The sequence below is a fragment of the Nematolebias whitei genome, chromosome 19, assembly GCF_014905685.2.
Source record: "Nematolebias whitei isolate Nwh7 chromosome 19, NemWhi1, whole genome shotgun sequence".
Lineage (NCBI taxonomy): Eukaryota > Metazoa > Chordata > Actinopteri > Cyprinodontiformes > Rivulidae > Nematolebias > Nematolebias whitei.
In genome coordinates this window covers 25,362,246-25,383,621 of record NC_056516.1, presented here as the reverse complement: position 1 = coordinate 25,383,621, position 21,376 = coordinate 25,362,246, and the positions used below count along the sequence as shown (strand labels likewise).

At 37.5% G+C, this 21,376-nt stretch overlaps 1 protein-coding gene across 1 annotated transcript in view; it reads left to right on the top strand.

Annotated features, from left to right (window-relative positions):
• Positions 1 to 2,888: 2,888 nt before the first annotated feature.
• Positions 2,889 to 21,376, top strand: part of necab1 (N-terminal EF-hand calcium binding protein 1) — a 43,099-nt gene continuing 24,611 nt past the window's right edge. Inside the window, exons 1-6 of the mRNA XM_037692766.1 lie at positions 2,889 to 3,010; positions 3,959 to 3,983; positions 8,883 to 8,991; positions 10,230 to 10,255; positions 10,394 to 10,491; positions 20,806 to 20,942. Coding sequence (XP_037548694.1) covers positions 2,921 to 3,010; positions 3,959 to 3,983; positions 8,883 to 8,991; positions 10,230 to 10,255; positions 10,394 to 10,491; positions 20,806 to 20,942 — 485 coding nt within the window. The 5' untranslated portion in view covers positions 2,889 to 2,920. The remainder of the gene's footprint in view (positions 3,011 to 3,958; positions 3,984 to 8,882; positions 8,992 to 10,229; positions 10,256 to 10,393; positions 10,492 to 20,805; positions 20,943 to 21,376) is intronic.

Here is a 21,376-nt window from a genome sequence, read left to right as displayed (position 1 = left end):
CAAATGTCAGACCAAAAACCGCACTCAGTTGGCCCTCAGCGCCAACCCCAAGCCGACGGACACGAGCCATAAAACGGGCGCAGAAAAGCAGTTTGTCCTCTTCGCAGTCGCTTGCTGGTCTCGTCGCTTTCCTTCCACGGTGGACCGTGCTGCTGTTGTTGTCGCTGTTATTCATTCCAACCACTGTTTGTGTCCCAGAATGCCAAGTAACCTCAACACACACGAGCCACCGTTTGGCAATTCTTAACCAATCAGAGGGCGACGATTAGCCTCGCGAGATTTTGCGAGACTTCAGCGCGACCGTTTGTTTTTGTGATTTGTTAGCTGGCGTGTTGCTAACCGCTAACGTGACGTAATTGTGCTGCTGTTAGCCAGGAAATACCAACTTAAAACGCTTTTAATTTAACATTTTAATACACCTTTTTTAAGCTTTTATAAACACTTTCATTTATTTTCTCAAATTATTAACGAAAGGTGAGGTATGAGCGCCAACATGCAACCACGTTTTGTTTTTTCTTACAATATGAATACATAAACATCCTATTATTTTTGTCTAATATGATAATAATTTAACCTGTTTGATGTCTTAAAGTAACAGCCAAATAAAGGGATCATATACAATATTTAAGTAAAGTAAAAGTATACAAGAGCTAAAAGAAGTGAAGAGGATAAGACCTAGGATGATTGGTCCAAATTATATTATTGCAATATTTTTGTCTTTTAAAGTTTTGGGTGATTTTAAGGAGTCATAGACATTGTGGCTAAGCTTGCAAATCCAGAGCGGGTGCAATGAAATTAAAAATCTAAATTGAGTCTAATAACCAAATAAACTTTGGTTAAAAACTTTTGTTTTTATCTAATTTAATATACATTTTTACCACAGCCATCTGTTGTGTGGCTGAACTTATACAGAACAAATTTTCAAACGTGCAAACTACATTTATTATTTATTAACCTTTATTTAACCAGGCAAATCCCATTGAGATCACAGATCTCTTTTGCAAGGGAGGCCTGGACCTGATCACTTGGAGTTGTTAATTTACTGAAACGAGTTGTATTACAATAATTTTAAAAGAGACACATACTTAAAAAATATAATATTTTATGAGTTTCAACAAATATATCTCTAAAATATATCGATATGTCTCTAAAATAGATACATATGGATACAAATCAAGGCTAAAGCAGATGCCTCTTGCTTTTCCATTTGACAGGTGGTTGTCTTTTCAACACTTCGTTTCCCTAAAATATGAATATTTATGCATATTAGCTTTACTCCACCCTATTATTCTCTTTCTTTGTTTTTTTTAAACCATAAACTTTGTGTTTAAATTAGAGCAGCTACGAATTTAAATGGATCAGTCTATGTCCGTGTACGTTCATATTTTACCACTAGATGGAGCTGTTGCTAAGTTTTACTTTTTTATTAAACCGATGCTCAGCTTTGCTTTTCGCAGCAAAGTCGTGAAGTTTTAAAACAGCTAAAATAATCAATAGTTCATACAAATAAATTATTCATTAAATAGGACATATTAAACTAATGTGTCGTCATATTTAAACGTTTTCTTTGCATGTAATAAGGCATTTTAAAAATAAACCTTAAACATTTATTCCCTAAACCGTTTTCCCCCCATTTGCAGTGCAAAATGTTAGTACCTGCCATTTTAATGAATACTGTGAAAATAAAATTTAAATTTTTACTTTTAAAGCACAGAGTAAAAAGTATTAGGAATCTTTTTTTCAGATTGTTTGCTTTTAAAATGCCTCTGTTATAAATGTTCTATTAGAGAAGCCTTATACACTTATGCATGCTCACAACCACACACAAATAGAAGCAGGGATGCTTATGTAGGCTTTATATGTAGATATATAGATATGTATGTGAGTGTATATTCATGTGTATGTATGTATGTATGTATGTATATAGGCGTAGGTATGGGTATATATATTTATGGAAACTTACTGCAAAGCCATGAATATTTTAAGTTCTTTATACATATGTATTTTGTTGCTGTGTTTTGTCATGTTCTTTGCAGGTGAACAGACAGTGGCCGGGTGTTTTGACGTGTGCTCTATTTGTATATATTTCTTATATTTTGGAGTCTTACTTTGTCTTTTCTTTCTTTCTATCCTATTAAAAAAATAAATAAATAAAATAAAAATAAAAATAAAAAACCTACACTAGATAGTCACTATAATAAATATTTCATAATAATGGTGTGGAGAGGATGGCTGTAAGGGGAGAAGGGAGGCCATCAAAAAAAAAAAAATGCCTCTGTATTTTGAAATCACGTCTAAAATACATGTCTAAAGGGAGATAATGTCTTAGAACATCGTTTTGTTCGCGCTAAGTCGACCTCATTTAAGGTTTTTGTGCCCTCAACAAAAACTTTTCTAAATATAGCTCTCCTCCTGTCTTGGCAAATGTGTGCTGCTCGGTTGATTGCCATTGCCATATTAAACAAATTCAAGTTTATTGATTTTCATCTCAAAATATCTGCAAGAAAAGTTTTATCTATTAGTAAGATATTAGTTAAAGTTTAGAAACGTGTGTACCACGATTTTAAAGTTTATGAAAGAGCGCAAGACGCGCTCGTATTGGCGGAAATCGGTAGGATCAAAGCACCGGAAATACTTCAAAATAAAACCACACTTAACGACTCTAATCTCGGAGTGTGTAGGACTAATGTGACAAAACGCAACTAAAACTACTCTAAGACTATAAAATAATTTCATGGATTAAATTTAAACCAAATTATGTGTTTAAACTTTAAAACATTCTGAATAAATTGTCAATAAGAGGCACTTCCGGCCGGAAGTTGTGTCAGATTGTGTGTGGCTTTACAACAGCGCAGATTCGTGTTTTTTCCTTCAGCAGCCTCAGTGATCAGTCGGACACATTCCTGAAGCATTTCTGCAAATGATGGATTGTTCAGAGGAGGTTCAACCCGTGCCTGAGGAGCCCAGCACTCAGATGGAGCTCAAGAAGGGAATGTCCATTTTTATTGATGTAAGTAAACGTTTTATCATCTCCTAATTAAACGGCAACAACTTGAAATCTACTGTTGATGTTTATTTAATATATATATATATATATATATATACTGCATAATAACCCATAAAATAAATAAGCTAGATGTAATTTTAAATAAATATAATTATAGGAGACACATTACCACCTTTTCAGATTTGTTACTGTATGCATGTTCCCTTTTAAACAAATAATTAATTTGTCAGGGTTGCCCTTTACTGAGCAATATGGTTTAATGTATTTTCAAAGGATGTTCACACTCAGTCATTGGGTTCACTAATGTGTAGAAATGCCCTTGATTTGATCAAAGCCAGTCAGTTCTTGATCTTATTAGCTCTAATTTATTAAAAGTAAATGCATAATTTTGACTGATTTTTAACACCTTTTGAGGTTAAAATCTTTAATTGAACGATTCCATCATCTTCACGAGAGCTGAAATATTCACTTGTGATGATCTGAGCAGATGGCCTTATGGTAAATACTTTTTTGTTTATTCACGTTGGTCTAAAATTTAGATTTTGTGACAGAAAAACTTATTTTTTATCTGAAAACCCATAAACCAGAAACAAACTAAAGCACTCTAATGTTTTGCTGTTATTGTTTTTTGTTTGTTTTCATTTGAAATGTCTTGCGTGTAGATTTATGTCTTGCATTTGTAGATTTATTTTATGTTGCCATCTGTAAAACGTTGACTTGAATGAATATGAGGGAGAAGATATTTTTAGTTATGTTTGAGCAGTTTAAAGCCGTCATGGTCATTGCCAGACTCTCTTTCATCTGCTGTGGACTCTGGGACGAAACTATCAATAATTCAACACCACATCACTTTTGCAAGTGTGATCAATGATCACACTCACATTGCAACTTTGATGAAGTGCCATCTTATTTTTTTCGTTTGACATCCCTCTCTTCTCTTTCTCGTTACAGATTCTGCGGAGAGCGGATAAAAACGGTACGTTCCCCCCGACCTCCATGTCAGTTTCACCAACAATCACCCGCTGTTCGGCCTCTAGTATCACATCAAACCTTGTTTCTCGTGTGTGAAAGCAGATATACTTTCTCAATGAAATTCCAATCATGACTCTCTGCTGATATTCTGTCAGTTTCCATGGAAACAGGAAACTGACCATGCCTGTCTAGGTTCTGTTTCTGAGCAATAATGGATCAAAACAAAAACAAATTGGACAATTCAGAGCCGCTCGTATCACGGTAGTCCTTAGAGCTGATTAAATGGAGGTTAAAGGCATAGTTTGTTGGTTTTAACCTGCTATTTTATGAGCAACATGTTCACCAAATGAAGGATGTACAAAAAAATAAAAACAGCAGACATGAGAGCTCAAACACCAAAACATCAAAACCAAGACATGACAGCAATTCAGTGAATCTCTGGTTTTTAATAAACGTGCATTTGTTGTTGTTTCATTAAAGCTTGGTGAGGCTGTGGTTGCTCAGTGGTCAGTGCTGTGGTCTTGTAATTCTGAGGTTGCAGGCTCAAGCCCAGGTTGCATCAGGAAGGGCATACGACATAAAACATTTGTCAAATCTTTCATGCAAGTTTGCTCGCTGTGGTAACCCCTGAAAAAGGAGCAGCTGAAAAATAAACGTGCATACCTTATTAATTCCATAAAGTAAAGCTGAGTGATACAGGTTGTGAAAAAGTATTAGCCCCCTTAAAATATTTTTTTCAGTTTGTACTCTTTTGTCACACTGGTGTTTCAAGTTTGAAAGCAACTTTATAAATTAGACTAAAATAACCAGAGTAAATACAGACTCATGAATTAAATCAAGAATTAACTGTGATTTTTTTTTATTTATTTGGCCTAATTGCTAGCAGACGTGTAGAAGCCAGATATCATGTAAATAAAGCTGTTGTTCACAAATGGAGAAAATGTGAAACAGTGCTGAATCTTCCCAGTAGAGACCAGCAGATCATCATAACTCCGAAGGATCAACAACTCATCCAGAAGGTACCAAAAGAACCAGGACCACATCTCTGCAGGCCTCAGTTGTCTAAGGTCAGAGTTCAATGATAAGAAGAGACTAAAATGGACTCCATGTCAGAGATCCAAGGAGAAAATCACTGCGGAGTCAAGAGAACACAAAGTCCTGTCTCATATGTGTATAAATACATAAGTAAGCGAGCAAGTAAGTAAGTTCCGGTAAGTAAGTAAGTAGGTACTGGTAAGTACTTTTGTACCAGTAAGTAAGTACCAGTAAGTAAGGAAGGAAGTACAAGTAAGTAAGTAATTACCAGTAAGTAAGTAAGTACCAGTAACTAATAAGTAAGTAAGTAAGTACTGGTAAGAAAATAAGAATGTGTTAGTAAGTAAGTAAGTACCGGTAAGAATGTAAGTTAGTAAGTAAGTAAGTACTGGTAAGAAAATAAGAATGTGTTAGTAAGTAAGTAAGTAAGTAAGTACTGGTAAGAATGTAAGTTAGTAAGTAAGTAAGTAATCTTGCTGAGCCCCAAGGTTTTGTTGTAAAATCTTCTGTGGACTAACAAGATAAAAATGGATGTTTTGGAAGGTGTGTGTCCGTTTACATCATGGTCAAACATGGCGGTGGTAGAGTGATGGTCGGGAGCTGCTTTGCTGCTTCAGGTCCTGGACAACCTGCTATAATAAATGGAATCCTGAATTCTGCTCTCTAGCAGAGAACATCCTGCCATCAGTTCATCACTTCAGTCCTGCAGCAGGAAGACGAGCAGAAGCTCAGCAGAAACATTTCTCTACAGAACAACTCGTCCCCAACGCTTGAGTGCAGTTTTCCACCTTTTAGGTTTAGGAGGCCTTTACGTTTTCACACAGGGACAGGGTATGGGAGAGCTGTCACCCCTAATAAATGAAAACCTTGTTTAAAACTTGGATTTTATTTTTATTCAGGTTTCCTACATCTCATATTAACATTTGTTTGATCATCTAAAATATATTGGTGTGACAAAAAAGCAAAAACAGAATAAATCTGTAAGTGGGCAAATGCTTTTTCACAGGCAACATTATTTCTGATGGTGCAAAGTTTAATGTGACATTTTGGGGGAACTGTGTGCACCAAGGTGTAGAAATCACATGATGAAATTGTGGCAAAACATTGAAAAGACTTCAGGGTGAATCTGTGTCTTGATAATGATAAGAGGCTTTGTTGGTTACAGATAACACTGACTGAGCTGCATGTTAACCACCCAACAAACAGTAGACATGTATCCTGTTGAATCTTCAAACAGACACACTGTTTGGGGCTTAAAATGCACCGACTGGAACACAGATGATACGAAGGAGATGGTTTCTTCACGCAGGAGCTTAAAAAGCTTGAGAACATGCACACAGTTTGCAAAACAGACACTTAAAATAAGAGATCCCAACGAAGCAGGAGGGAGTCCATCGTGTGTTCGTTGTCCTTTCCCCAAACATTCATAAAGCCAAATGTATTGATTAGTTTCATTTATGAAATGTTACACAAATGCAGCTTCTGTGTATCATTACTCACAGGAAACTGCACAGAAATAAAACAAAAACTGAACCTGACACCGAAACAGACGTGTTTTATTCTTTTGTGCTCTCGTTTTGGACTGAAAAAAACTCAAAATCTGTGCAGAGACACGTTTACCACCTCGTTGCATCATCTCTGTTTTGTGAGTGCACTGAAACTGCAGTCGTTTTTTTTTTTTTGTACAGTTAGTTTCATTAACTGCATGACAGAATGTGCTGCTGCACACATCGTTCAGCGCTGACGGTGCCCTCACAGATGTGTGGCGAGCGAATGCCCCTCGTGAATGTTGGCTTTTGAATTGCGCGGTGAGAACAGGCCAGATGGTCCCTCTTCTCTTCAGCCTGGAGGACCGACATCCATTATTTCCTAAACGAACATGAAGGTTTTACTTGTTAGACCATGGAAGCAGTTTTCTACTCCAGCTCCGTCCATCTTAAAGGAGCTCAGAGACGCCAGCTGTGATTCTGGATCTTCTTCGTGTTCGTTGGAAGTCTTGTGCCTTGTGGATTTCCTGTATCTCGTTAGGAATTTATTTACTATGATTAAAAATTGTAAATTGAGGTGTTTTTTTAAGGATGTACATCTACAACTGATGAAGAGGAGACAATCCAAATCAAGATGGCCGCCAAAATCAACTGACTTTAAAATACAAAATAAGACAAATAAAAATATCTCTAGCTCAGTCAGTTTTACAGATATTCACCTAAAGTTTGGTGTGGTAGTAGCTGAGACTGATCTCCAACACATATGCTTAGCATTACCTGTACGGGTCAACCTTGTTAGCAAAATATCCTTTCAACCACTGGACAGATTTTAACGAAACACTCAAAAAGTAAATATTTGATGTGCATCTACAACTGAGTAAAGTTTGGATTTAATTCTCTAATGCTAACTGTGAAAAGAAATATATTGGAACATCCAATGGAATTATTACATTAAAACATCAGGAACATATTTTTTTTACACAAGTGCTTATTTTAAGCAGTTTTTTCAGCAGTTCTGTGATCATTCTGGTCATGACCTGTAAAAACACCAAATTTAAAAACCAAGTGGACTTTCTTTCAGTCTCAGATCTCAAGAGAACATCACTATCTGTTAATAATCCTCCCAACACCGGAGGATCTGAGGGCCCTTCGGGCAGCAGAAGTCATCCCACGTGTTCGTTTTCCTCGTTGCACAAAGGGCAGCATTTTCCCGTCGAGCTGAGCCTTTTTCTGAGCTCCTAGACCGTGAGTCACCGTACGTTCCCTGTAACGCACGTGCTGCACGACAGTCGCACTGAACATCAGCTTCACAGCAGGCCGGCAGAGAACATCCGAAGATCAGCCATAAAAACACGTCTGGATCTTCTGTGCGTTCGGTGTTCCTCGTGAATTATTGCTGCTGATATTTTATCCTTGTGAATATTTTGCACTTCTTCATTGTATTCACCGTGGAGCCTGCGAGCATGAAATTGTCTGAGATGGTGTTCACATTAGTCTAAGCAGGAGATGCTGATAACCCTGATGCTATTCTCATTTTGACCGTTCTTTCATCAGTTTAGTCCCTGTTGTTCTAATAGTTTTCCAAAACTTAAAAATATTTAAAAAGTACATTTTCAAAAATAAACTTAACAAACCCAATCAGAAATTTCTGTGACCACCTTGCCTTCCATATTCTCAAAATAGAAGGAAAAAAACAAATCAGTAAAATTTAAAATACAACCTAGCTTTCTTCAACAGAATATCTAACCTTTGTCCCTCCTGGCAAGCCACCGTTTGACAGACCAATAATGCATAACCAATAAAATAAAATAAAATTCTGCATGCACAGTGGGACATGAAAATAACAGGATCTCAAAAGAACTGAAGAACTTTAAATGTGGAAGTGGCCAAACTGCATAAAACAATGTTTTTATAGAAATAATCCACGTTGTTCCCCTAAAAAAACTGTTGCCAATAATAATCTTTCTTCTAACAGGAAAATAATGCAAAAATGAATTTATAAAGAGATAGTTCAGATCTTTTGCAGTGGTCATTGGAAAGGCAATGAAAAACCAATAACCTTTGTAGAAAGCTTTGTGAACAACCCCAGTTTAATTAATTAAAAGAAATCCCATCAGTTAATCTGAACACCTCTTTTGACCTTTAAACCGCCACAGAATTTACATTTCATAATTGTTTTGTCAGAAATAATATCTATATAAATAATGTATCCACAACAGGTAAGATATTACTTGTTCACCTCAATAGATCTGAAACTTTGCTTTAATAAAGGCTGAGAGAATAAATCTGTGCACTTCATAACAGTTTGCTGACTTTGTGCCAGATGAGACTGTCTTGTCTTTTTGATCTCGCTTTGAGAAGATTTGTCTCTTCGTCCCCAGATGATGGAAAGCTGTCCTTCGATGAGTTTAAATCCTACTTCTCTGATGGAGTCCTGACAGCCGAGGAGCTGAAGGAGCTCTTCCACACCATCGATACTCATAACACAGAGTGAGTCGAGTAAATGCTTCACATCCGCTGGCAGACGATAATGTTTGTGCTGTGAGTGTTTTAGCAAAATATCTCACGAACCACTGGATAAATTTCAATAAAGCGTTCAGGAAATAATCAGTGGATGTACATCTACAACTAAATAACTTTTGGAGTCAACCCAATTCAACATGGCCACCACAGCTAACTGACTGTTAATGTTTTTTTTTTGTTTGCTTTAATTAGGAGTGGTGAGTCTCCATCTCATTCAGGAAGTCACATTAAATTCCAACATTTTGATGGTTTCATCAGTCGAAAGACAAAAATGCAACAAGCTGGCATGTTGATTTTTAATACTGTATGATTATTTAATAGTATTTAGTATATTCAGTATTCCAGTTTAGATCATTAAGACGATGTTATATTAAAAAGTTAATCAGCAGCTTCAATTTATTTTGTAACGTTTAAAGACACACACATCATTATCCTCGCAGAAAGTTTCCCCTTTTTTTTAACAAACTCTTTCTGCAGTGGAAACAGGAAGAAGCTGAGGGTGACGCTGGTAAAAAGCTGTTAAAAAGTCTTAGATTGTCTCTTGCACCAATTAAAGAACGAGTCGTGAGGCTGTCGGGTCTGCAGGAGAGCATCCTCTGGCTGATCTGCAAACGTTATTCAAACCTTCTCCTTTTAAAAATAGACACAGCAAAGATGTGCTAAAAACTTTTACCTAGTAAGATTTAAATGATGTACGTATTTTTCTGTGCATCTGGAGAAATTGTAAAAACAACAGAGAAAACTTGAACTGTCAGTTGAACCTCAGATTTTGTCTCAGTGTTTATTTCTTTACATACACAGATTTTGGTGCCAGCGTGGACAACAATATCTGTTTGGCACAGAATTAAAACCAGTAAAAATCCCCAAACTGTCTCTTTTTAAAACAGTCTATGTATCCGAATTACTAATATTATGAAAAATAGTCCTGATTTTTTTTGTTTACCACTTCCAGACTCACGTGTTCACACTCAGACCTCCTTAAAACACAAACTCAAATGACACGGTTTGTTCTCTTTTTCCTTAAATATCTCCGAAAAATAGATTCAAAGCATATTTTTGCTTTGTTCAGTTTGGCATCACGCCAACGTTTTATCCAACAAACGTCTGTGCATGAAAACTTTTTTTAAGGACTGCATCTACTCATTTGACCCTTAAAAACTTGAGAAGTTCTACTTAAAATCTCCTGTTTGTTGTATTTTTTTCAGCAACTTGGACACCGATGAACTTTGTGGTAAGTTCAGTCGTCTAAACTAGGGTTAAACTAATAAGAATTAAATTATAGAAGCTGTTTTGTCGACGTTCTCTGTGAAATACACTTCGCTGTTCTTTGACATTCTTATGATTGTTTGTTTTCCCCTGCGTTTTCAAGAGTACTTCTCCCAGCACCTCGGTGAATACGAGAATGTCCTCGCAGCTCTGGAAGACCTGAACATGTCCGTGTTAAAGGCGATGGACAAAACAAAGAAGGTAAGATGAAGTAAATGCCTGGATTGTTCATATCCAGACATAAAATAAACCAACATGAAGGAAATGGTGCAGATTTAATTCTGAGTTCTAAAACAGAGATTGCATATTGCTTTCAGTGGGTGCCGGTCAGTTTGTACCTTTGACAAATCAAGCTACCAATTCACACCCAGAATTGTCATGTACCCACCGGTGGATGCTTTTGAAACAGCTGGGAACAAAATAGCTGTCACTTCAGTTAGGGTGGGTTTATTTGTCATACGCAGAATCAACACAAGGTCAACAATGCAATGAAATGCTCAGGACGAGAAGAAACATCTTGACTCGTCAAAAAACAAACAAAAAAAAAACAAAGTATGCAACAGAAATACAGAACAAGGCGCCAAAAAAGAAAAATGAATACATCTAAAGCAGCATAGTCCTATTCGCAGAGTAGTTCTGTTGGCAGTGAGGTTCTCTTAGCAACATGGTCCTGTTAGAAGCATTGTACTGTTAGCAGTGTGGTCCTGTTAACAGTATGGTACTTTTAGCAGAGTGGTGCTGTTGGTAGTGAGATTCTCTTAGCAACATTGTCCTGTTAGCAGCATGGTACTGTTAGCAGTGTGGTTCTGTAAGCATCATTGTCCTATTAGCCTAGTGTTTCTGTTGGTAATGAGGTTCTCTTAGCAACCTGGTCCTGTTAGCAGTGTGGTTCTGTTAGCAGCATGGTCCTATTAGCAGAGTGTTTCTGTTGGTAGGAGGTTCTGTTAGCACCATGGTCCTGTTAGCAGTACGGTACTGTTAGCAGTGTGGTTCTGTTAGCAGCATGGTCCTATTAGCAGAGTGGTCCTGTTAGCAGCATGGTCCTATTAGCAGAGTGGTCCTGTTAGCAGCATGGTCCTATTAGCAGAGTGGTCCTGTTAGCAGCATGGTCCTATTAGCAGAGTGGTCCTGTTAGCAGCATGGTCCTATTAGCAGTGTGGTTCTGTTAGCGGCATGGTCCTTTTAGCAGAATGGTCCTGTTAGCAGCATGGTCCTATTAGCAGAGTGGTCCTATTAGCAGCATGGTCCTATTAGCAGTGTGGTTCTGTTAGCAGCATGGTCCTATTAGCAGAATGGTCCTGTTAGCAGCATGGTCCTATTAGCAGAGTGGTCCTGTTAGCAGCATGGTCCTATTAGCAGTGTGGTTCTGTTAACAGCATGGTACTGTTAGCAGTGTGGTTCTGTTAGCAGCATGGTCCTATTAGCAGAATGGTCCTGTTAGCAGCATGGTCCTATTAGCAGAGTGGTCCTGTTAGCAGCATGGTCCTATTAGCAGTGTGGTCCTGTTAGCAGCATGGTACTGTTAGCATTGTGGTTCTGTTAGCAGCATGGTCCTATTAGCAGAATGGTCCTGTTAGCAGCATGGTCCTATTAGCAGAGTGGTCCTGTTAGCAGCATGGTCCTGTTAGCAGTGTGGTTCTGTTAGCAGCATGGTCCTATTAGCAGAATGGTCCTGTTAGCAGCATGGTCCTATTGGCAGTGTGGTTCTGTTAGCAGCATGGTCCTATTAGCTTAGTGGTCCTGTTAGCAGCATGGTCCTGTTAGCAGTGTGGTTCTGTTAGCAGCATGGTACTGTTAGCAGTGTGGTTCTGTGAGCAGCATGGTCCTATTAGCAGAGTGGTCCTGTTAGCTGCATGGTCCTATTAGCAGAGTGGTCCTGTTAGCAGCATAGTCCTATTTGGGAGTTAGGTTCTCTTAGCAACATAGTTCCGTTAGCACTTCACACCCATGCATTGACCAAATGCATATTTTTCCACATGCACATGACTCTGCACACCTATGCATGTATCACTGTAGGCACGAGCTCCAGGAGACGCTTCACAGGATCAAGCTTTTTAGTTAATTTCAGCTGTTTTTCTGCAAGTTGTTCTGTAATAAGCATTCACATAATTTCTCTAGTTTTAAAATTACATTCAGAAATCTAGACGGCTTGGGGATCTCAAATTTTGACAGATTTATGGTGCATTTGGTGCAACAATTGCCACAAATAAGAAGAAAATGCATAAAATGAGCTCAAGTTTGATCAGTTTAGTGATTAAACTAAAAGATGGCTGTGTTCTCAGACTGTTGTTGCCTCAGACCTCCCAAAAGTCAGATTTCCTCTACAGAACCTAAAAGAACAAACTGGGTTATACTCATAATAATCTGAGCCAAACAATGTCCAAGCTGAATTAAATGCACTGTTCCAGCTTTACCAAATAAACTGGCCTTTAATGGGAACATACAAGATCGTTATATTGTTACTGCAGATCTGACTGACACAAGAGGAGAATAAAGATGAAGGTGGAAAAGAAGAACTAAAGCAATGACAGAATAGAGACGACAGATGAGGACATAAGATAGAAAGGTGACAAACTCAATCTTTAAGAGGAGCTTCTTTCCTTCCACAGTTTCATTTTTCAGCGTCTCATCGGGCACATTATGACACATGCTGTGAAGCTCAAATCAGCCCTCAGATCGGCACAGAAGTCGACACATCTCACCGCGGACACCGCGTGGGAGGCAAAGCATTCATTTGTCAGTTGTAGTTTTTTTTTTTATAAGCACAGAAAGTAAGTGACAAACGTAGACAAGCAACATACAAAAGAGAAGACAAATGGTCAAGCTCTGGTTTAGAAAGAGTTTAAATAAGCACGCAAATGGGTGATTGCTAATCATTTAAAAGCGCTAAATCTAAAAACTTTCATAGTGGTTCATGTAGCGTTTAAACCTTTACTTGAGGCTTTCACAGTAATTCACTTTGAAAGATCTGAATTTATCCAACACTTGTGTAAAAAAAAAATCGATATATATTTACATTTATGGGCTAGGCAAAACCTCCCCATTGTTTTCCAGTTCAAACAATGCCTCTGCTTTGAGAGACAGATGGAAAACAGGTTTTAAAATAGACCTGGAAAAGGCCAGAATTGAAATGAAACAGCAGAAAAGAGGTTTTGTCCTTTCAGAAATAAAATGATTCGTTTCACTCTGAACCTTCAGAAGTTTTCAGACGTCTCACACAGGAAAAATAGGACCCTAAACGCTCTCTTATTCTGCCTCGTGAAACGCTTCACGGTTCCCTCTGTGATGGTCGATATTTGACCTCAGCTGAAAGAAAATTACTCTGCACATTCTGCACAGAACTGCCAATAACTAAATAAAGTAGAGAAATTGCATTTCCTTTTGTGAATACTTATTGCTGAAGAACTTGTTGAAAAACAGCTGAAATTAGGTAAGAGACATGCTGAAATGTTTCTGAAATGAAAGAACAAGCCTAAGTTAGCAGAACAAAAGCAGAACAAACACATATTTGCTGAATTAAATGAGCCCCAAAATTAGAAAATTAGCTAAAAAGCTGAAATTAGCTAAAAATAGCTGAACAGTAGCTGATAAGGCAGAAAGAAGTTAAACTACCAGAAGGAAGTGAAAGCAGATGAAATTAGCTTAAAAATGTGGAATTGGCTGAAAAAGCTAAATTTAGCTCAAAGCCAGCTAAATAGTAGCTGAAATAGCAGAAAAAGCTGAAACTAACAGAAATATACTGAAAGGAGCATAACAAGCTGAAATTAGTAGAAAAAAGTTAATAAGGCTGAAAGTGCCAGAAATTACCATGAAAACTTGAATTTATTTGAGAACAGCTAAAATTAGCTAAAGAATGCTAAAACGTGAGCTGAAAAGACAGAACAAGCTTAAACTAGCAGAAGTGGAGAGAGCACAATTTTTCCACAATAGGCTGAAATAAGTAGAAATGAGCACAAAACAAGTGGAAATTATCTGGAAAAATCTGAAATTAGCAAAAAAAACAAAAAAACCAGCTGATAAGTAATTAAAAAAGCAGAAAGAAGCTTAACCTATCAGAAGTTAAGTGGAGAGAGCACATTTTTGCTGAAGTAGGCTGAAAAGTGTTGAAACCAGCGCAAAAATGTTGAATTATCTGAAAAAGCTAAAATTAGCATCAAACAGCTAAATGGTAGCTGAAATATCAGAAAAAGCTGAAACTTTCAGAAATAAGCTCAAAGGAGCAGAAACAAGTTAGAAGAAGCACAAAAATGTTGTAGTTAGGAGAAAGAATCAGAAAGGAGCACAAAACAGCTAAAATAACAGCTGAAATTAGCTGAAAAAATGTGGAAATTTGCACAAGGAAGCTGAAAGAAGCTGAACCAGAATGAAATGTGAAATTTGTAGTAAAAGGCTGTAAACAGAACTAAAGATATGAAGGAAGTAAAATGAGTTCAATTCATTTTCTATGAGAAAAAAAGGGCAGAAAAGGCTAAATATTTCAAAAAGCTAAAGTTGCACCAATACCAAAATAGCACCCTTCTCTTGGACGAGCTGAGCACAAAAATTGTGGAACGAGAAAGATGCCAAAAAACGTACAGAAGAAAAATGGATCACAGTAGTGTGAATGCTTCATAGACATTCACACAATAAAAGGATCACTACCAGGATGAAAACAAGATTTCACACTTCTGTTGTCTTCTCATGCCTTTTCCTGGAATCACAAAACGTAAAAATGCCACAAATACATTTTTTGAACGTAAAGATGAATCATAACCTAAAATTAAAAAAAAAAAACTGTGCAATCCACCATGTTTTCTGTCTGTAATTGGAGCAAAGAGGCAAACAGATGCTGCATTAGTCACAGGCTAAAGCTTGGTCTCTGCTGAACTCTACATGTATTTCAGTGGGTGGTCTCTGGCTGTGGATGTGGGAGGATCTGTGTGTGTGTTTAGACTCACAAGGTGTACTAGAGGAGGGTTTTTGCTCTGATGACTGCAAGCTAATTTATGTGCATGTATGATAAATTCATGCACATGTGCGTGGGCACGACAGGAGGCGGATCGAAATCAAAGGCAGATTTATTTACAGCACGGGCCTGATTAGTGTCACTGTGGATTTTATTTGGGTTAGACATTTGTGCCAAAGGCTATAAGTCCTGAAAATAATTTTAAAAAGTGGCCTGATGCTGACATGCAGGGGAGACACTAACATAACAAATAAACTCCAAAATAAATGTGATTATGATCAGTTTAAAATTAAAAGATTAGCGTTCATTAAAAGGCGTGCAGATCGCCTGAACGTCCACTAAGAGCATCTTTTGTTGAGAAATGACATTTTGGTGAAACCTTGAAAGCATCATGCAATACTGTGAAGCACCGTTAGCACTTCGAGTTTGTGTTGTGAATTACTTTCAGCTACTACCACACCAAATTTTAGCTCCACGTCTGTCAAATTCGTTGAGTTAAAGCCCTTTATACTGTACGTTGGCTAATGTCATTTAGCTGTGGTGGCCATCTTTGATAGGGTTTAATGCAAAAGTTAACCAGCTGTAGATATGCAGGAGTTTTTACTTTGGTTCATGGAGTGCTTTGGGAACACAGAAACTGAGACAAAAGTAAGAACATTACTGTCCACTTGTAAAAATGGGTTCAGCAGAAGGTGAGCGATGCTGCATGCTGATATTGTTAAAAACCTGTTAGTTTAAAATTGTTAATTTGAATGCTTTTTATTATTGAAGTTCTTCATATCAAACATCTGAGGGATTTTACGCTTTATTTTCCCGTTTCTAAAGCTATACAAAGAAAACAATTCAAATTTTGACTAATATATTTACTTTTATGCTCTATATTATACATTGCATACTTGTTATTTTATGTTACTTCACTCACATTTCCTCCAAGTGAATGTATTACAGTAATTAATGCTTAAATTAGTATTTTGTAACTGTTTTACTTTTCAGAAAAATCTCCCTAACTCTAAAAAAAAATTGCTCATGCGAACTGTGACATTGTTAAAGCAATCAAACTACAGTTGGTGACTGCCTAATAAGAGGCAGCCACCTATTATTATCCACCTGACAATAGTTTCTTAACTTTATATCTTACTCTTTTGTCAACTTTAGCGCAGCCCGAACAGCAACGCGTACCCCCATGGATGTTATATCAAAACGACCAGCTCGGCACCGTGATGTGTACTATTACTTTTATTGGCATTTCAAATTACCATGGCGACGTAATTTGCAAACAAACACACCATTTTTATTACCAGTAGTCATTTTTCATAGACTCTGGTTGCAAATTAATTATCCAATATAACCTGAGCTTAAAAAAAGAAAAATACTGAAAGAAAAATACTGTAAATCAGCCATTTTTAGACATATTAAGTTGTAATTTGGTGTGTTAGTACCTGAGAGCAATGCCCATTAAATAATGAATTTAAAAAAATTCAAGATGGCCAACAAAGCATTTAAATGTTTTAACTCATCTATTTTTACATATTAAGCTGGAATTTGGTGTGATTATAGCTGAGATCGTTCCCCATCACATGTGAGTCAGTATGTATACTGAGTCCAAATCAAAAATTCAAGATGGCCACCATAGCTTAAAAACCCCCCAAAAAACGACTTTAACTCATTGACATTTTGCCATTTTGAGCTGAAATTTGGTTTAGTGGTAGCTGAGTGTGAACCCATACACATAGTACTGTCAAATCTGGCAGTCCTTGTGAAAGTTTCTCCAGGACCACTCTGTTTTTGCTGTAATTTGTTGAAACTAGCTTGTGCTGCTTCTGCGATTTTGTCATTACTTTAGTTTTGACATTCTTTGCGATGAAAAGTTTGACCCAGACTTTTAAAAAATGAAATGTGACTGGTCTAACTGGAAACATTAGTTTCTGTCCAGGCTTAAATTGTGTGATTCTGACAGCAGGGGAGTGTTATTGGCCTCATTACAAGACCTTGCAGAGAGCTAAAAAGCTTTGCCTTCAACAAAGCTCCCATTTGACCTTTTCTGTCTCTAACAATAAAAGATCACAAGAGGCAAACGAAATGGGGGGTGGGGGACACAAACCAGTCAGAAGAGAAGCTGTTTGTAAAGGCTGTGAGTTTGTGAGATGGACACACACTGCTCGGGTTGTAAGAGGCTGACCTTTACCGGTTCCGTCATGACTCATTCTCACCAGGTGAATTCATATGCGAGCGTGTGCATGTGCATGCTTTACTTTTAAATTATCTAAAAGCAACAAGCAATTTTCAGCTAGCTTTGTAGCATTTTTTTTTATCTAATTTCAGCTGTTTTTTGATCAATTCAAGTTTATTGTGCCAATTTCTGCTACTTTCAACCTTATTAACTTCTTTCTGATAATTTCAGCTTGTTATGCACCTTTCTTCTTATTTATGCTGGTTTGAGTTATTTCAAATACTATTTAGCTGGTTTTTTTTTACCTAATTCCAGAATTTTTGCAATAATTTAAACTTTTTTCAGCCCAGTTCAGCAAAAATGTCACTTCCTTCTGGTAAATTAGGCTTCATTCTGCTATTTTAGCTACTTTTCAGCTGTTTATTTTTTTATTTTTTTGTTTGTTTGTTTTTGCTAAGTTCAGCTTTTTTCAGATCATTTACATTTTGTGCTCATTTCTCATCTTTTGTTATAAGTGGGGTAAATGTGTTATTTTTGCTTTCTTTCACTAATTTAAGCTTGTTCCAAATTTTCAGATAGGTTTTAGCATGTTTTAGCTAATGTCAGCTGTTTTCAAATAAATTCAAGTTTTTTATATTTGCTGCTATTAGCCTAATTAACTTTGTTATGCTAATTTCAGCTTGCTATGTTCCTTTCAGCTTTTTTCTGCTAGTTTAAGCTTTTTCTGCTCTTTCAGCTACTATGTGTCTCTTTTGGTGCTAATTTTAGCTTTTCCAGCTAATGACACATTTTTTGAGCTCATGTCAGTTCTTTCCACTTCCTTCTGGTACTTTAAGCTTCGTTTTGCTTTTTCAGCTACTTTTCGCTAAAAAAAATTTGTGCTCATTTCTGTTTATTTAAACCTTATTCAGCAAATATGTGTTATTTCTGCTTTCTTCTTCCAATTTAGGCTTGTTGTTCCATTTCAGCTACATTTCATCACTTTTTTTTAGCTAATTTCAGCTGTTTTTCAGCAAGTTCTTCAGCAGTAAGCATTCACAATGCATTTTCACAGGAAATGCAATTTCTCTAGTTTTTTTTTAAATAGTCACGTGTGTTGCATCATGTTTAATTGCAGAGATTTTACAATGCATTCATCACACATGAGCAGCCACTCTCTTTGTTTGCTCTTCTTGCATTTGTACACTCGTTTGTGCACTGCTCCATTTGTATTTTCACTTCCTTTTGCATTTGCGTTCCAACTGGTGCAGAAACTGTGGTAGCAGGTGCAGTGTGTGTTTGTGCAGTAAACACTACAGAGCCAAGCGTTCCTCAATGATCCTCGAGTCGATCAAAAACAACTCTCAGACCTCCTGCTTTGTTCCAGACGTGGCAAATTACAAGAACATGGTGTCAGAGTTGATGTTTTTCCATCAGATTTCTCAGTGAGCTCAGCCTGGGCATAAATAAAACCATTGACTCAGAAGATAACAAGTGTCAGTGACTCCCATCAAGTGATGTGATTTTCCAACATAATGGTAATAAACATTTCATCTCAGACGATTTATGCAGAAAACTGACAACAATGCATCATAAGGAGGCGAGAAGCTGGCATCTTATTTTTTTTTACAGTTGACTTAAAAAAACTGGAAACAAAACCATATTTGCTCTAATCTGTTTAATTTACATTTGATGACATCACCAATGAAGCTCAGATATCGTCCTCTTTGCTCTGTCTTTCATTACTGTTTGGCTTTCTCTTCAGTTTTTTTGAATTCAGGTATTTTACAGACGTTACTTTAGAAGATCAGACACCTGCTGCAGTTATGTCCTTAAATAACTTTCTCCTTGTTTTGACTACTCATCATACTAGTGAAATCTGGTACAAGTGCAAGTAGAAGTCTCTTAAATATTAAAAGCGTCCAAAAAGTTATGTACTGGCCCACATCCTGAGGAATAGAGCTGTGTCACCGGAGCCCCCGCAGGTTTTGTCGCTCCGATGGGTGCACAGCAGGAGTTGTTTCTGCAGCTTTGCACATAGCGCCTTCGCACCTGGAAACAAGAACATCTGTGTCAGAATTGTCTTCACCTTGGTCTAAGGTGAAGGCAGAGTAATAATGTTTTTTGCCCATGTCTGTGTTTGTTTGCCTGTACTATTAGCAAAATATCCACGCTTACAGCTGGGTAAACATTTGGAGTCCGTTCGATTCAAGATTGCAAAAGTAAAGAGACGTATGCAAACAGAAAAATGGCTGTAACACGATGAATTTTACAGCTATGGAGATATTGTTTGGTGTGGTAGTAGCTGAGCATTGTCTCCAACATATAATTTGAGTTGAACACATTGAGAAACATCTTATTTTCATATCTTGGTATTATTAAATGTTGACCGGCTATCTCATGATCATTTAGATTACATTTACAGTTCATTACCTTTTGGAGTCACTTCAAGTCAAAATGGCCACCAAAGTTAGTCACCCTCATCTTCACCAAAAAAAAAAAACTCAACCTCAGTGGCGTTTACTGTGCAAGTTAAAAATATGCTAACTAAACCTGGTCTTTGTGAGTGGATGCTGGACTTTGTGACTGATGGACCTTTGAGAATGGGAGACAACATCAAATGCTGTGCTGACTCCTACAGGAATACCTCAAGGATGTGTACTCAGTCCTGCCCTCTAAAATAATAAGGCCAATGTACCCCAGGCACATAACAGTCTCGTTTGTCTCTATGTGTCCCTGTGATGAACTAGCGGAGACCTGGTCAGGGTGTCCCCTGCCTCTTGCACAGTGACTGCTGGATGTGGGCACCAGTGACCCCTGTGACCCATAAAGGAAGTAGCGGGTAATATAATGGTTGGATGGATGAACGGATGGATGTCTAAAGTGAGATGTTTTGTACCAACTCACCTTCCGCCGTGTAAGGCAGCCTGTACAATCTTGTGCGCTTGTTGCTTTTTTCTGTCTGTTAGCAAAATATTTAGACCACTAGACATATTTTAGTGAAACTTTCAACAACTATTTATTAGATGTCCATCTACAACTGATTAACCTTTGGAGTCAATCCAAATCAAAATGGTACAGCTAAAGAATTTTATCAATCACAAGAATGGCTACAACTCGGTGAGTTTTACAGATACTAAGGTAAGGTTTGGTGTGGTAGTAGCTAAGAGTACTTCACAACAGTGGGCAGATTTTAGTGGAAATGACCCAAGAGTTCCCGTCTTCCTCATCTTTCTTATCTTCTTGTTTTGAGCAGCAGTGTTATGTAATCTCCTGGGTTTTCCTGTGGGCAGATTTTGATTAACAGAGGAGGTTTGGACTTTTAGTAACTCTTGAGTGGCGCAAGTGACAACTGTCACAGCTTCCCTTAATTGTTCCTCCCACACTAACGTGTCCTCCTCCTCCTCACCTTGATTGACAGGATTACCAGGAGTCCACCCACCTGGAGCAATTTGTGACCCGCTTCCTACTGAAGGAGACGACCAATCAGCTTCACTCGCTTCAAAGCTCGCTCGAGTGCGCCATGGAAACCACCGCGGAGCAGACCCGCCAGGAGAAGTAAGCGCAGATCTCTCCGGCCCTTCACCCTTACACACACACACTTTGAAACTTGAACAAAATGCACAACTTAACACTAGAACCCATAATTACATCCATTCTAGTCCCATATTTAAGACATGAATGATGCCCGGGCTGGTTCTTACTCACTGCTTGTTAAAAACTCCTGCTCGTTTGTGGAATCCATCAATTTCTGTGACTCATTATTTGGAAACGCTGTCTAAATAAGACAAATAAGACAAAACAGGAGGACTAAAGATTACGTAACAAAAAGTAAAACCGTGTTTGTTCAGCCTGACATACCAGCTGAGTCAAAAGCCCAAATTCATTTATTTATTCTACAGTAGTCCCTTGTTTATCACAGGGGATCTGTACCCGGACGCCCCGCGTCAAAAGAAAATTAATTAATTAATTAATTAATTAATTAATTATAT